This window comes from Panthera tigris, chromosome F2 (genome assembly GCF_018350195.1).
Source record: "Panthera tigris isolate Pti1 chromosome F2, P.tigris_Pti1_mat1.1, whole genome shotgun sequence".
NCBI classification, from domain to species: Eukaryota; Metazoa; Chordata; class Mammalia; order Carnivora; family Felidae; genus Panthera; species Panthera tigris.
In genome coordinates, this window is record NC_056676.1 from 17,693,549 (window position 1) to 17,707,399 (window position 13,851).

Genomic DNA, 13,851 nt, shown 5'->3' on the forward strand with positions numbered 1-13,851 from the left:
GTGGTCAAGGAGTTGTGTCAAGGACTTTACATGTTATTATCTCACTTAATCATAATACCCCTATTAAGTAGGTGGAATATTTTTGTTTTACAAAATAAATGTCAAGAAGGTGAAACCCAAAGGGGTTAAGTAATTCGTCCAGCTATACATAGTGATAGATTCAGAATTGCCATCACCATATGTCCAGCTCCAAAGTCTATGGTTTTTAACCACTGTCCACTTAGGACTACCTTACAGTGTTTGAAAATGGTTATTATATAGCTTTAAATACAGCATTATTATAATTTTTAATATTAAATAGTACATAAATCGTGATCTTTAAGTCTTAGTTCAAATATCATGCTCATTGAGGTCTTTTAGTTCCTCCTGCATCATTATGGCTCTTCATACCATGCTCTATTTTTATTTTTCCTTAACCTTTACCAGTTACTCTTTGTATATTACATAGTCTGATGATTTATTATGTCTGTTGTTAGTCCCCTGAATAGTTTGAGCTCCATGATGGCTGAGATTCTCACATGTTTTTTTCATTCATGTTTCCAGTACCTGGGACACTATGTAGCAGGAACTCAGTGACTATTAGTTGATAAATGAATTCTAAGATTTAATTAGAATTTATCACAGTGTTAATACTTTTGGTTAATTCCTCAAATCTCACACTTAAATTTCTTCGTGATGTATAGTTTTTCAAGTCATTTAATAAGAGTATTGGGATACATTGTGTATTTTGTGGATTTTCCCATACTTTTGTAAATATTGTGTCTCTTTCAGGGAAAGGCATCAGAGAAGCTTTCTGAAAACAGTAAAATATTAATTTCCATGGCCAAAGAAAACATACCACCAAATAGTCAACAGACCAGGAGTTCCTTAGGTATGTCATTAGGTGTATTAAATTGATTTTAAAGTATTATTAGCATGCTGTTGTGAAGGAGCTTTGTCTTGTCAGAAAAAAAGATTTCTTTAGAATCCCAGTAACTGTTTCCTTTCTGGAACCTTACATATGACTGTACTGTCTACAAATGAAATATAATACATCCTGAGAACCATCTGCCCATTTTAAATTATATTCCCTTATAATTTACAGAATCATAGCAGTAAATATATATATAATATAACTAAAAATTAATTGAAAAACTTGCATGGAATTTGTGTCTGTGTGAGAGGGAAATGTGTTAATTGAATAAAAATGGTGGACTTTTATTTAAAAAATCAAAGGGATGCTTAGAGGATACAAAATGTAATTTGGTGAATGACCATTTTAATTATTGGTTACCCTATTACAATTGGGCAGAAGTTAATATATTGCAACTATACTAAGTCTTTGATTATGGTTTGTTATGAAAATATTTAGAAATTTTTTATTGAAGTATAAATAACATAGTGTTCTATTAATTTCAGGTATGCAATATATTGATTCAACAATTTTGTACATTACTCACCATGATAAGTATAGTCACCATATGACATTATTGTAGTATTACTGACCATTCCCCATACTGTATTTTTCATCTTTGTGACTTACTTTTGACTGGAAATTTGGATTTTTATCTATTTTACCCACCACCCTCATCCATCTCACCTCTGGCAACCACCAGTTTATTTGCTGTGTTTAAGAGTCTTTTTTTCTTCTGTTTGTTTTGTTTTTTAGATTCACATGTAAGTGAAATCATATGGTATTTTTCTCTGACTTATTTCACTTAGCACAATACTCTGTAGGTCCATCCATGTTGCAAATGGCAAGATCTTATTTATTTATTTGTTTTTAAATTTTTTTTAACGTTTATATATTTTTGAGAGAGAGAGAGAGACAGAGTGTGAGTGGGGGAGGGGCAGAAAGGGAGGGAGAAATAGAATCTGAAGCAGGCTCCAGGTTCTGAGCTGTCAGCAGAGCCCGATGTGGGGCTTGAACCCACAAACTGTGAGATTGTGACCTGAGCTAAAGTCCGGAGCTTAACCCTCTGAGCCACCCAGGTGCCCCACAAGATCTTATTTTTTATGACTGAATAATATTCCATTCCGTATATATATAACCGTATCTTCTTTATACATTGATGGACACTGGGTTGCTTCCGTATCTTGTTATTGTAAATAATACTGAAATAAGTTTAGGGGTGATATATCTTTTCAAATTGGTATTTTTGTTTTGTTTGTTAAATAACCAGTGATGAAATTACTGGATCATATGTTATATTTAGTTTTAATTTTGGGGGTAATCTCCATACTGATTTATACAGTGGTTACACCAATTTACATTCCCACAAACAGTTCATGAGCGTTCCTTTTTCTCCACATGTTCACCAACACTTGTTTATTGTGTTTATTTTGATTGTAGTTATTCTGACAGGTGTAAGGTTTTGATTTGCATTTCCCTGTGTATTAGTGATGTTGAGTATCTTTTCATCTGTCTGTTAGTCACCTTTATGTCTTCTTTGGAAAAGTGTTCATGTCTTCTCATTTTTTAACCAGATTATTTGTTCTTTTTGTGTTGTGTAAGGTCTTTATATATTTCAGAAAGTAAGTCTCTTACTGGGTGAATCATTTATAAATGTCTTCTATTCAGTGGGTTGTCTTGTTTTTTTGATGGTTTCCTTTGCTGTGCAAAAGGTTTTTATTTTAGGGTATTCCCAGTATTTTAGTTTTGCTCTTGTTTTTTTGCCTCAGGAAGCATATATAGAAAAATGATGATAAGACCAGTGTCAGAGAGATTGTTGCCTATGTTTTCTTCTAGGACTTTTATGGTTTTAGGTCTCACCTTTAGGTCTTAATCCATTTTGAGTTTATTTTTGTGTATAGGGTAAGAAAGTCATCCACTTTCATTCTTTTGCATTTAGCTGTCCTATATTCCCAACACTATTTATTGAAGACATTATCTGTTCCCTATTGTATATTTTTGACTCTTTTGTCATATATCTATATACATATTTTTAAGTATGTATGTACTCAGCATGGAGCCCAGTGTGGGGCTTGAACTCATGACCTTGAGATCAAGACCTGAGCTGAGACCAAGAGTTGGACACTCAACTGACTGAGCAACCCAGGCACCTCTCTTTTGTCATAAATTGACCATTTAAGTGTGGGCTTCCTTCTGGATGCTCTATTCTTTTGCATTTATCTATGTGTCTATTTTTGTACCAGTACCTTACAGCTTTGTAGTATATCTTGAAATCTGGGATTGTGATACCTTCAGCTTTGTTTTTCTTTCTCAAGTTTGCTTTGACTCTTCAGGATCATTTATTTTATTTTAAATACAAATGAGTTTATTTTTTCTGTTTCACTGTTTAAGTTCTACTTAATTAACATACAGTGCAATATTCGTTTCAGGAATAGAATTCACTACAACACCCAGTGCTCATCATAACAAGTGTCCTCCTGATAACCATCACCCATCTGGTCCATCCCTCACCCACCTCCCTCCATCAACCCTCAGTTTGTTCTCTATCTTTAAGAGTCTCCTGGGTGACTCAGTTTATTAACTGTCTGACTCTTGATTTCGGCTCACACCATGGTGTCACGTTTAGTGGGTTTGAGCCCCATGTGGGGTTCTGCACTGACAGTGTGGAGCCTGCTTGGAATTCTCTCTCTTTCTGCCTGCCATGCCTCCCCCCCTCCCCACCCCCCGAATAAATAGACTTAAAAAAAATTTAAGAAAGAGTCTCTTACGGTTTGTTTCCCTCCCTCCTTCTCTCTTTCTCTCTCTACCCCCCATATATTCATCTGTTTTGTTTCTTAAATTCCACATGAGTGAATTCATATGGTATTTGTCTTTCTCTGACTGACTTAGTTTGCTTATCTTAATATACTCCAGCTCCATCCATCTTGTTACAAATGGCAAGATTTCATTCTTTTTGATGGCTGAGCAATATTCCATTGTGTGTGTCTGTGTGTGTGTGTGTCTGTGTATACATACATCACAGCTTCTTCATCTGTTTAGCAGTTGATGGACCCTTGGGCTCTTTCCATAGTTTGGCTATTGCTGGTAATGCTGCTATAAACATCGGAGTGCATGTACCGCTTTGAATCAATATTTTTGTATCCTGTGGGTAAAATACCTAGTAGTACACTTGCTGGATTGCAGGGTAGTTCTATTTTTAACCTTATGAGGAACCTCCATACTGATCTCCAGAGTAGCTGCACCAGTTTGCATTCCCACCAACAGTGCAAGAGGGTTCCCCTTTCTTCACATCCTTGCCAACACCTGTTGTGTCTTGTGTTTGTTTTTTTTCTTTTTAAATGTTTATTTAGTTTAGAGAGTGAGCGAGTAAGCAGGGGAGGTGCAGAGAGAGAGAGGGAGACAGAGGATCTCAGGCAAGCTCTGCGATGTCAACACAGAGCCTCACGTGGGGCCTGAACTCATGAACTGACATCATGACCTGAGTGCCAAAATCAAGAATTGGTCACATAACTGACTGAGCCACCCAGGTACCCCTTGTGTTGTTAATTTTAGCCATTCTGACAGGTGTGAGGTGGTATTTTATCATGGTTTTGATTTGCATTTCATGTTCAAGGTCTTTCTGAATTTAAGTACTGTATTATATTTTGGTTAAACTTGTTTATCTCCAAGGACCTCAATTTCCTTATCTTTAATATAAAAACGTTGGGTTGTCTTCTCACCCTAAAGTTTTATGAAGTGAAATTTTGATTATTGCAAAAAATAATTTTTTAAGCTTAATAGTAGATTTTCTTATACAGTAAGGTTAGACAGAATCACTGTGGCATTCTGGGTTACAACTTCCTTTGGATTGTACCTGTCCTGTCTTTGTGACCTGGCACAGGTTATTTAAGCTCTCTCTTGCCTTATCTTAGTAATTGGCATCTATTTTAAAAAGTTATTGTGGCAGGAAAAGCTGACTGGCACATAAGTGGTACATGATAAACATTTACTTTGTGATCTCCTATTTTTTTAAGTGTAGGTTTTGAGAATTATATTAAGAATTTAAGAGTTATTTTTTATTACATGCACAAATGATTGAGAGTTCAGAGCACCTGGGTGGCTCAGTTGGTTGAGCGTCGGACTTCAGCTCAGGTCATGATCTCACAGTTTGTGGGTTTGAGCCCCGCATCAGATTCTGTGGTGACCGCTTGCTCAGAGCCTGGAGCCTGCTACAGATTCTGTGTCTTCTTCTCTCTCTGCCCCTCCCCTGCTCACGCTTTGTCTCACTCTGTTTCTCAAAAATAAATGTAAAAATAAAAATAAAAAAATAAAAAAACAAATGATTGAGACTTTAAAGTCTAATTTCAAGGGGCACCTGGGTGGTTCAGTTGGTTAAGCTTTCGGCTCTTGCTTTTGGCTCAGGTTATGATCTTGAGGTTCATGAGATCGAGCCCCTTGGTGGGCTTGGGTTCAGGCTCGGGCTCGAACTAGGCCTTGGTGCTGACAGCGTGGAGCCTGCTTGGGATGCTCTCTCACCCTCTCTGCCCCTCTCTAGCTGACGTTCTCTCTCAACTATGCCTTCTTTTCATTTCATATACTCTCTGACTGACCTCATCCACTCAAAGATTTTATATGCTATCAGTCTGTTCATAACTGATAAGTCTGTATTCCAATCCTGATTTTTTAAAATTGAACTCCAGGGGCGCCTGGGTGGCGCAGTCGGTTAAGCGACCGACTTCAGCTCAGGTCATGATCTCGCGGTCCGTGAGTTCAAGCCCCGCATCGGGCTCTGGGCTGATGGCTCAGAGCCTGGAGCCTGCTTCCGATTCTGTGTCTCCCTCTCTCTCTGCCCCTCCCCCGTTCATGCTCTGTCTCTCTCTGTCTCAAAAATAAATAAAACGTAACAAAAAAAAAAATTAAAAAAAAAAATAGAATTGAACTCCAGACCCATATACCTAATTTCCTATTGGATATCTGTACTTGGATGTCATGGCCTCACAAGTAACATGTGCAAAATTACCTTGATTCTTCTCAAACTTCCTGGTACTCCAGTGAGATAGCTGGCTACCTCGTCATCCTTGACCTCTGTGTTCCCTTTGCCTCCCACAGCAAGTAATTACACAAGTCTGGTTGATTCTCCTACCTAAATTTAAAAATAAATTTACCTTTCTCTAATCCCATAAACATTGTTTTATGTGGGCTTATGTTGTCTCTCATCAGATTTTTTTCTAGTGTTCTTTTTGGTTTCTGGTCTAACCTCCCCAGCCCCCCAACTAAGTCTCTGCACTGCCCTTTAATGTCCTTTCAAAAAACATCTAGAATCATGTTAGTCTTTGCTTCAAACCCTTAATGTATTCTTGTTTCCTGTATAATTTTATCCTTTTATTCTTTTTCCCAGATTGTGTGGCTCTTCATGCTTTGTGTTTCTGTCACATTGGTTTTCCCCATAAAGTGTAATTTTGAACTTATTCAGCTCTCTTGTATTGCAGTGGTATGCCAGCTTGCCTGCCATTGTATATTTGCTACTTAGCACAGTGCCTGGCACTTCAGTGTTTAAGGAAAATATTTTTAAAAAATGTTTGCTTATTTATTTTGAGAGAGAGAGAACGTGTGCAGACATGAGCTGGGGAGGGGCGGGGGGGGGGGGAGAGAATCCCAAGCAGGCTCTGTGCTGTCAGTGCCTAGGCTAAGCCTGAGTCCAGTGCGGGGCTTGATCTCATGAACCATGAGATCATGACCTGAGACTAAACCAAGAGTGGAAGCTTAATCAACTGAGCCACCTAGGCACCCCTTAAGATATTTTGAATAAATGAAGGTCCCCATTGCAAAAATAAACTATTCTGTTGGGTATGTAGAATTGAATTTTCATGGAATGTTTCTTTTGTTGCCAACTGAAACAATTATTATTTATTTATTTTTTAAAATTTTTTTAATGTTTATTTCTGAGACAGACAGAGCATGAGTGGGGGAGGGGCAGAGAGAGAGGGAGACACAGAATCAGAAGCAGGCTCCAGGCTCTGAGCTGTCAGCACAGAGCCCGACACGGGGCTCGAACTCAGAAACCATGAGATCATGATCTGAGCTGAAGTTGGTCGCTCAACTGACTGAGCCACCCATGCGCCCCTGAAACAATTATTTTGATGCACATTGAATCTTATTAAAGAATAATATATAATTTGACTAATTTTATAGCTTATCAGCATTCAGTTACTGACTTCTTGCTTGAATAATTTTGGTCTTAAAATTAGACCAAATGCACGTGAAAAGATGTTCAACATCAGTAGTCGTTAGGGAAATGCAAATTAAAACTACAAAGAGATCATGTCATGCTTGTTACATTGGCCGTCATCAAAAAGACAGAAATAAAAGGGGGCACATGGGTGGCTCAGTTGGTTAAGTGTCTGAATCTTGATTTTGGCTTAGGTCATGATCTCATGGTTTGTGGGATCGAGCCCTGTGGTGGGCTCTACGCTTGGGATTTTTTTCTCTCCCTCTCTCTCTACCCCTTCCCTGCATGCATGCACTCTCTCTTTCTCAAAATAAAGAAATAAACTTAAGAAAATGATTAAAAAAAAAAAAGACTGAGTTAACAAATGCTGGCATGGAACCCTTGCACACTGTTGGTGGGTTGAAGACATTATGCTCAGTGAAGTAAGTCAGAGAAAGAAAAGATAATGTATGATCTCACATGTGGAATCTAAACAGAAAACAAAACCAAACTCAGAAAAAAAGATCAGACATGTGGTTTCCAGAGGTGAAGAAGGGTGGAGGTAGGATAGATTGTTGGAAGGTGGTCAAAAGGTACTTATAATGGTCAAAAGGTACTTATAATGTATATAAGTACTAGGGAAATAATGTACAACATGATGATTTTAGCTAATATTGCTCTGTAATCTATAGGAAATATGTTGAAAGTAAGTCCTAAGAGTTCTCATCAAAAGGAATAAGCTTTTCTTTTTTTCTTGCCTTTTCATTTTATCTATACACGCAGATGGATGTTAGCAGAACCTATTTGGTAATTATTCTATAATATATATAAATCAAATAATCAAGCTATATGCCTTAAACTTACACAGTGATATATGTCAATTATTTCTCAATAAAACTGGAAAGAACACCAAATACGTAGTTTTTCACAGTGGGAAAATGGAAAATAATTTGGCAATGGAGAGTTTTCTCACATGGTCTCAGATAGGACTTATAACACAAACTGGTCTAAAAAAGGTCATATTTAGAAATTATATATTCAGTGAAATATATTTGACACCATACTTTGAATAAGTAATTAAGCATAGTAGTTATCAGTAATATACTGGCAATATTCGTTTTAGCCAGTGAAAATATACTGATAGCTCATAGTACAGCTATCATAAGCATTTTCTGATTTTTTGTAAATGCATTTGTGTTAGTGGTAATATTTATGGGTAATGCTTATCCACATGGCTCATTCTTGCATTCTCATTGTATATCTCTCACAAAAGTATTTGAGAGGCATTACAGTGACTTCTAACACCAGCTACCCAGAGTTGGACCAAACTTCACAGATTAAGGGCACAGCCCTCCACAAGACTTCTCTTATTTTAGACATCAGCTGCTAGTATCGGGGTCCTCAAGCCATCCTCTATTCTGGCTATAAATACAGGGTTTCCATTACACTGTCAAATGTGATAAATCACTAAAATGACTTACAGAACTCAGGAAAGTGCTATACTTAATGATTACAGTTGTATTGTAGCGTAATGCTACAAATCAGAACCAGCCAAAGGGGGCAGTGTGTAGCATGTGGTCTGGGAGGGTCCAAATGTAGCTTTTACCAGTCTCAGGGATGTATCACCCCCCTGGCACATCACTACTGTTGTGCCACTCTCACCTGAGTTTCAGTGTACGGAGTTTTTATTGATACCGCATTGCCTATGTGGCTCAGACTCCATACTCCCAACTTTCCCCAGAGATCTGGCTGATGTCAGATGGCTTAGAGGTCTAACCCTCTTAATCACATCTTTCTGGTGTGGTCTTTCTGGTGTGACCAGCTTCCATCTATGTCATCTCTTCAGCTAAACTATAGAGGAGCTCACCGTGAGTTAGCATATTAGTATAAACTATTGGATATGGGTCGCAGAACCTACCATGAATAACAAAAACACTCCCATCACTTGGAATATTCCAAGGATTTAGAAGTTACCTCCCAGGAACCAGAAATAAAGGCTAGCAAAATTCTTTATTCTATGTAGCATGTACATGGCTTACTCTATATAAGCTGATAAAATTATGTCCTTTGTAAGGACTTTGTTAGAATAACTCAGGTTTAGTGAAATATGAGAGCTAGCTGAAAACGATCTATAAAAGCAAATTGTATTTTCTATCTTCCTACACCATTTCTAGGCATATTAATCATTTTATAATTAAAAGAAATTCAACTTTTACTAACTCATTATTTAATAACTATTACTGTTAAGAAATGCTTTCACTAACTTTTTAAAAAAATTTTTAAAATTTATTTTTGAGAGAGAGATAGAGTGTGAGCAGGGGTGGGGCACAGAGAGAGAGAGAGGGAGACAGAATCTGAAGCAGGCTCAAGGCTCTCAGCTGCCAGCACACAGCCCAATGCAGGTCTCGAACTCACAAATTGTGAGATCGTGACCTGAGCTGAAGTCAGTTAACTTTTAAGTCATTAACTTTTTAAGTGTAGATCTATGTACTTCAGTTAAATTTCATCTTTCTCTTTTCTCTTTCTTAGAGAAGTTGAGTGTTTTACCTTAGGTTGAGCATTATTGCTTTGATTTTAACGCTTTATATCCTGGAAGACATTTTTAATAGTTGACATAATACAGCCAGTATTTTCAACATTGTTTTTTATATACATATTTTTGACCCAACATCCATAGATAGATACTACATTGCTTTTGAAATGTATTATCTGGTTCAAATGGTGAATATAAAAAGCATTGCTTTATTTTGAGTTTTATAAAAAGAATTTTATATTAAGTAAAATTTGCATATGGCAAAATGATTTTAAAGAGTACAAAACAATATAACATGGAAATTGTGACCCTCCCAACCCTGTTGTCCAGTCTCTCTTGATAAGCAGTATCTTGTATATAATTTCATGATTAGACTGTATACGTGTGTATATAGCCCTTTCTTCTTTTCCATGTGGTAGCTTAGATCCTGTTCTCTTTTTGAAAATACTACCTTTGTGATTTATAGTATGGGGACATAGCCATAACCTTTCGAGATTAAAAAGCAATGGAATGCATCTATTTGACAGACCTGGAGCAGTTACTGTCTGCTGCTAAGGTTTTTATTGCAGATGCAAGAAAAAGTTGTCCTTACCCTTCTGTCTAATTGTGGCAGCTGTGATTGAATGGGGGAATATAGGGGGAAACATGATAATACAGGGGGAAACATGGGGAGAGAATTTTGCAGCTCAGAAATAACTTGTAAATAGTGAAGACCCTGTTATACTCTAAAAAGGAAACTGAAATTTGAGTTAAAAGGGGCAGCCTAGACTTGGGCATAAAACTGAATTAAACAGGCTTTATCTCTGGGTGAAAAGAAAGTTCATTGTATACCAAACTGGTACGTGTGGTGCATATAGAAGGTGTTATATAGCACTTATTATGTTATATTAAAACTGTATGCCTGCTTGTTTACTGTCTAGATGCTGTACCTTTGGGCAAAAACTTATGTATCTGTTTATCTCCCCAAGACCAGCAAACTATCTGGCACATGGGTGATGCTTAGTATGTTACATGAAGATTTACTGAGTATGTGTCTTGGAAGAGAGGTTGGCTTTTAAATGTAGCAATGTTGAAACTTTATTAAAAAAAACAAAATTCATAGAGGGAAGAAATCAATTGCGAAATTTAATATTTTCTGGCACGTGGGTGGTTTAGTTTGTTAAGCATCCACCTTTGGCTTAGATCATGATCTCATGGTTCATGAGTTCGAGCCCTGTGTTGGGCTCTGTGCAGATGGCTCAGAGCCTGGAACCTGCTTCGGATTCTGTCTCTCCCTCTCTGTCTGCCCTCCCCTGCTCATATGCTGTTTCTTTCTGTCTCTCTAAGTAAGTAAACAACAACAAAGAAAGAAATTTAATATTTTCAATAAGTTATTTGATAAAATTTCACTAATTAAAAGAAACATGAAAAACAAATTCCTATCAAATCTCATTAATTTGATAAGAATAAGATGTTAGATTAAGTTTAGATAAATTTTACTTCAAATCCAGCAATTAAAAAAAAAGTCACTGTATTTGTCAGGGTTCTTCAGAGAACCAATAGGGTGTGTGTGTGTGTGTGTGTGTGTGTATGTGTGTAAGTAAGTAAGTAAGTAAATGTATATTTAAGGAATTGGCTTGTGATTATATGGAGGCTGGAAAGTCTAATATCTGCAAGGTAAGCCGCAAAACTCGTGACCCAGGGAAGAGGTGATGTTGCAGTTCTAAGTCTGAAGTTGTCTGTTGGCAGAATTCCTTCTCACTTGAGGAAGGTCAGTCTTTGTTAAGGCCTTCCACTGATTGGATGAGGCCCAGTCACATTATGGAGGGCAGATTGCTTTAGTCAAAGTCTACTAATTTAAATGTTTATCTCACCTGAAAAACATTCTCACAGAAATATCCATAGTAATGTCTTTCTAAAAATGTTTATTTTGGCGTCGGGCTCTGGGCTTATGGCTCGGAGCCTGGAGCCTGTTTCCGATTCTGTGTCTCCCTCTCTCTCTGCCCCTCCCCCGTTCATGCTCTGTCTCTCTCTGTCCCAAAAATAAATAAAAAACGTTGAAAAAAAAATTAAAAAAAAAATGTTTATTTTGGGAGAGAGGAGTGGCAGAAAGAGAGGGAGAGAGAGAATCCCAAGCAGGCTCTGTTCTGTCAGCACACACAAAGCCTGTCTCAGGTCTGCATCTCACGAACCACGAGATCATCACCTGAATGGAAACCAAGAGTCACACACTTAACTGACTGAGCCGCCTAGGCACCCCTCCATAATGTTTGGCCAACTATCTGGGCAACATGGCCTAGCCAAGTGGACATATAAAATTAACCATCATAGTCACTACTGAAATCTTTTCTTTTCCTGACTTTGTTGACAAGTGGCATAGAAATAATGTTAAAAATTAAATGCAAGTAGAATTTCACGTAACTGTTAGCACTAATAAATCTTTAGTGTTTGTTGGCTTAACTAATATTGCAAGTGTATTGTTATGCCAACAAGTTGGACACCTTAGACAAAATTGATAAATTCCTAGAAAGTCCCAAATTACTGAAACTGATTCAAGAAGAAATGCAAAATCTAAATAGATCTCTAACATGTAAAGAAATTGAATTCTTCATTAAAAATCTTTCACAAAGGAAAGCCCAGGCATGGATGACTTCATTGATGAATTCTACCAAACATTTAAAGAGGAAATAATACCAGTACTTGATAAACTTAAAAGAGAAATGCACACTTCCCAACACATTTTGTGAGGCTAGTATTATCCTGATATCAAGGCCAGATAAAGTTTCCACAAGAAAATTACAAAGCAGTATGTGTTAGGAATATAGATGTAGAAATCCTAAACAAAATGTTAACAGATTGAAACTAGCAACATATAAAAATGATTATACACTCTGGCCAGGTGAGCTTTATCATAGTAGTGCAAGTTTTTAGTTTTAACATGTCTAAATTAATACACCAGATTAATAGAGTTAAGGGCAAAAAGCACATGATTATCTCAATAATCGCAGAAAAAGTATTTGACAAATCCAACACTGATTTATTATAAAAACTGTCAACAAACTAGGAATAAAAGATTTTGATTTCTGAAGAAGGACATCTATGAAAAACCTACCGCCAACATCCTACATAATGTTTATGACTGTCAGCTTTCCTTACAAGGAACAAGACAGGAATGTGTATTCTTATCACCTCATTCAACTTTGTACTGAAAGTTCTAGCCAGCGTGATGAAAAAATACAATAAATAAAAGGCATCAAGGTTAAGAAGAAAAACTGCCCTTGTTTGCAGATGACATAATTCTGTTTGGAGAAAATTCTAAGAATCTACAAAAAAGCTATTAGAATTAATAAATGAGCTTAGGAAGTTAACAGAATATGAGATCAATAAAAAAATATGTAAGCTGTTTTGGTTATATATTAGAACAGTCTGGAAATCTTTATTGAACAGTTTCATTTGCAGTAGCAACAAATAGAATAAAATATAGTTGACCCTTGAACAGCAGGAGTTTGAACTGGGCGCGGTGGGGGCAGGGGTTCTATTTATATGTGGATTTTTTTCAGTAAATATGAGAAATGTTTTTGGAGATTTGTGACAATTTGAAAAATTTCACAGATGAACCTTTTAGCCTAGAAATATTGAAAAAAATTAAGAAAGGTGTATTGTGAATGTTAAAAATATGTGGATACTAGTCTATTTTATCATTCATTGTCTTAAAATGTATACAGATCTATTAAAAGTTAAAAGTTATCAAAATTATGCCCTGAACACAGACTGTATATGGTGTCATTTGTAGTCAAGAGAAATGTAGGGGCACCTGGGTGGCTCAGTTGGTTAAGTATCTGATTCTTGATTTTGGCTCAGGTCATGATCTCATAGTTCGTGATTTTGGAACCCTTTGTTGGGCTCTGTGTTGACAGCATAGTCTACTTTGGCTTTTTCTCTCTCCTCCGCAGAGTATGTGCACTCTTTCAAATACAAGAGAAAGAAATGTAAATAAATATCAAGATGCACTATTAAATCATAACTGTGTACAATTAACTGTAGTACATACTGTTGTAATAATTTTGTATCTACCTTCTATTGCTGTTGTGATGAGCTCAAGTGTTGGGAGTATCCACTTAAAAAACCATGTGATGTTGGGGTGCCTGGCTGGCTCATTTGGAAGAGCATGCAATTCTTTTTTTTTTTTTTTTTTTTAATTTTTTTTTTTTAACGTTTATTTATTTTTGAGACAGGGAGAGACAGAGCATGAACAGGGGA

General features: G+C 36.7%; 1 protein-coding gene and 1 non-coding gene across 12 annotated transcripts in view; both read left to right on the forward strand.

The window, feature by feature from the left end:
* Window positions 1–13,851, forward strand: part of CSPP1 (centrosome and spindle pole associated protein 1) — a 155,066-nt gene that overhangs the window by 17,434 nt on the left and 123,781 nt on the right. For all 11 annotated transcript variants that reach the window (XR_444829.3, XM_042972850.1, XM_042972848.1 and 8 more), the window contains one exon: window positions 772–871. Coding sequence is in view for 10 of the 11 variants with exons in the window: in XM_042972850.1 (XP_042828784.1) it covers window positions 772–871 (100 nt within the window). In the remaining variant the exon portion in view is untranslated. The remainder of the gene's footprint in view (window positions 1–771; window positions 872–13,851) is intronic.
* LOC122235170 lies at window positions 10,123–10,251 on the forward strand. Its single transcript, XR_006213304.1, has one exon. It is a non-coding gene; the product is annotated as a small nucleolar RNA SNORA31 (small nucleolar RNA).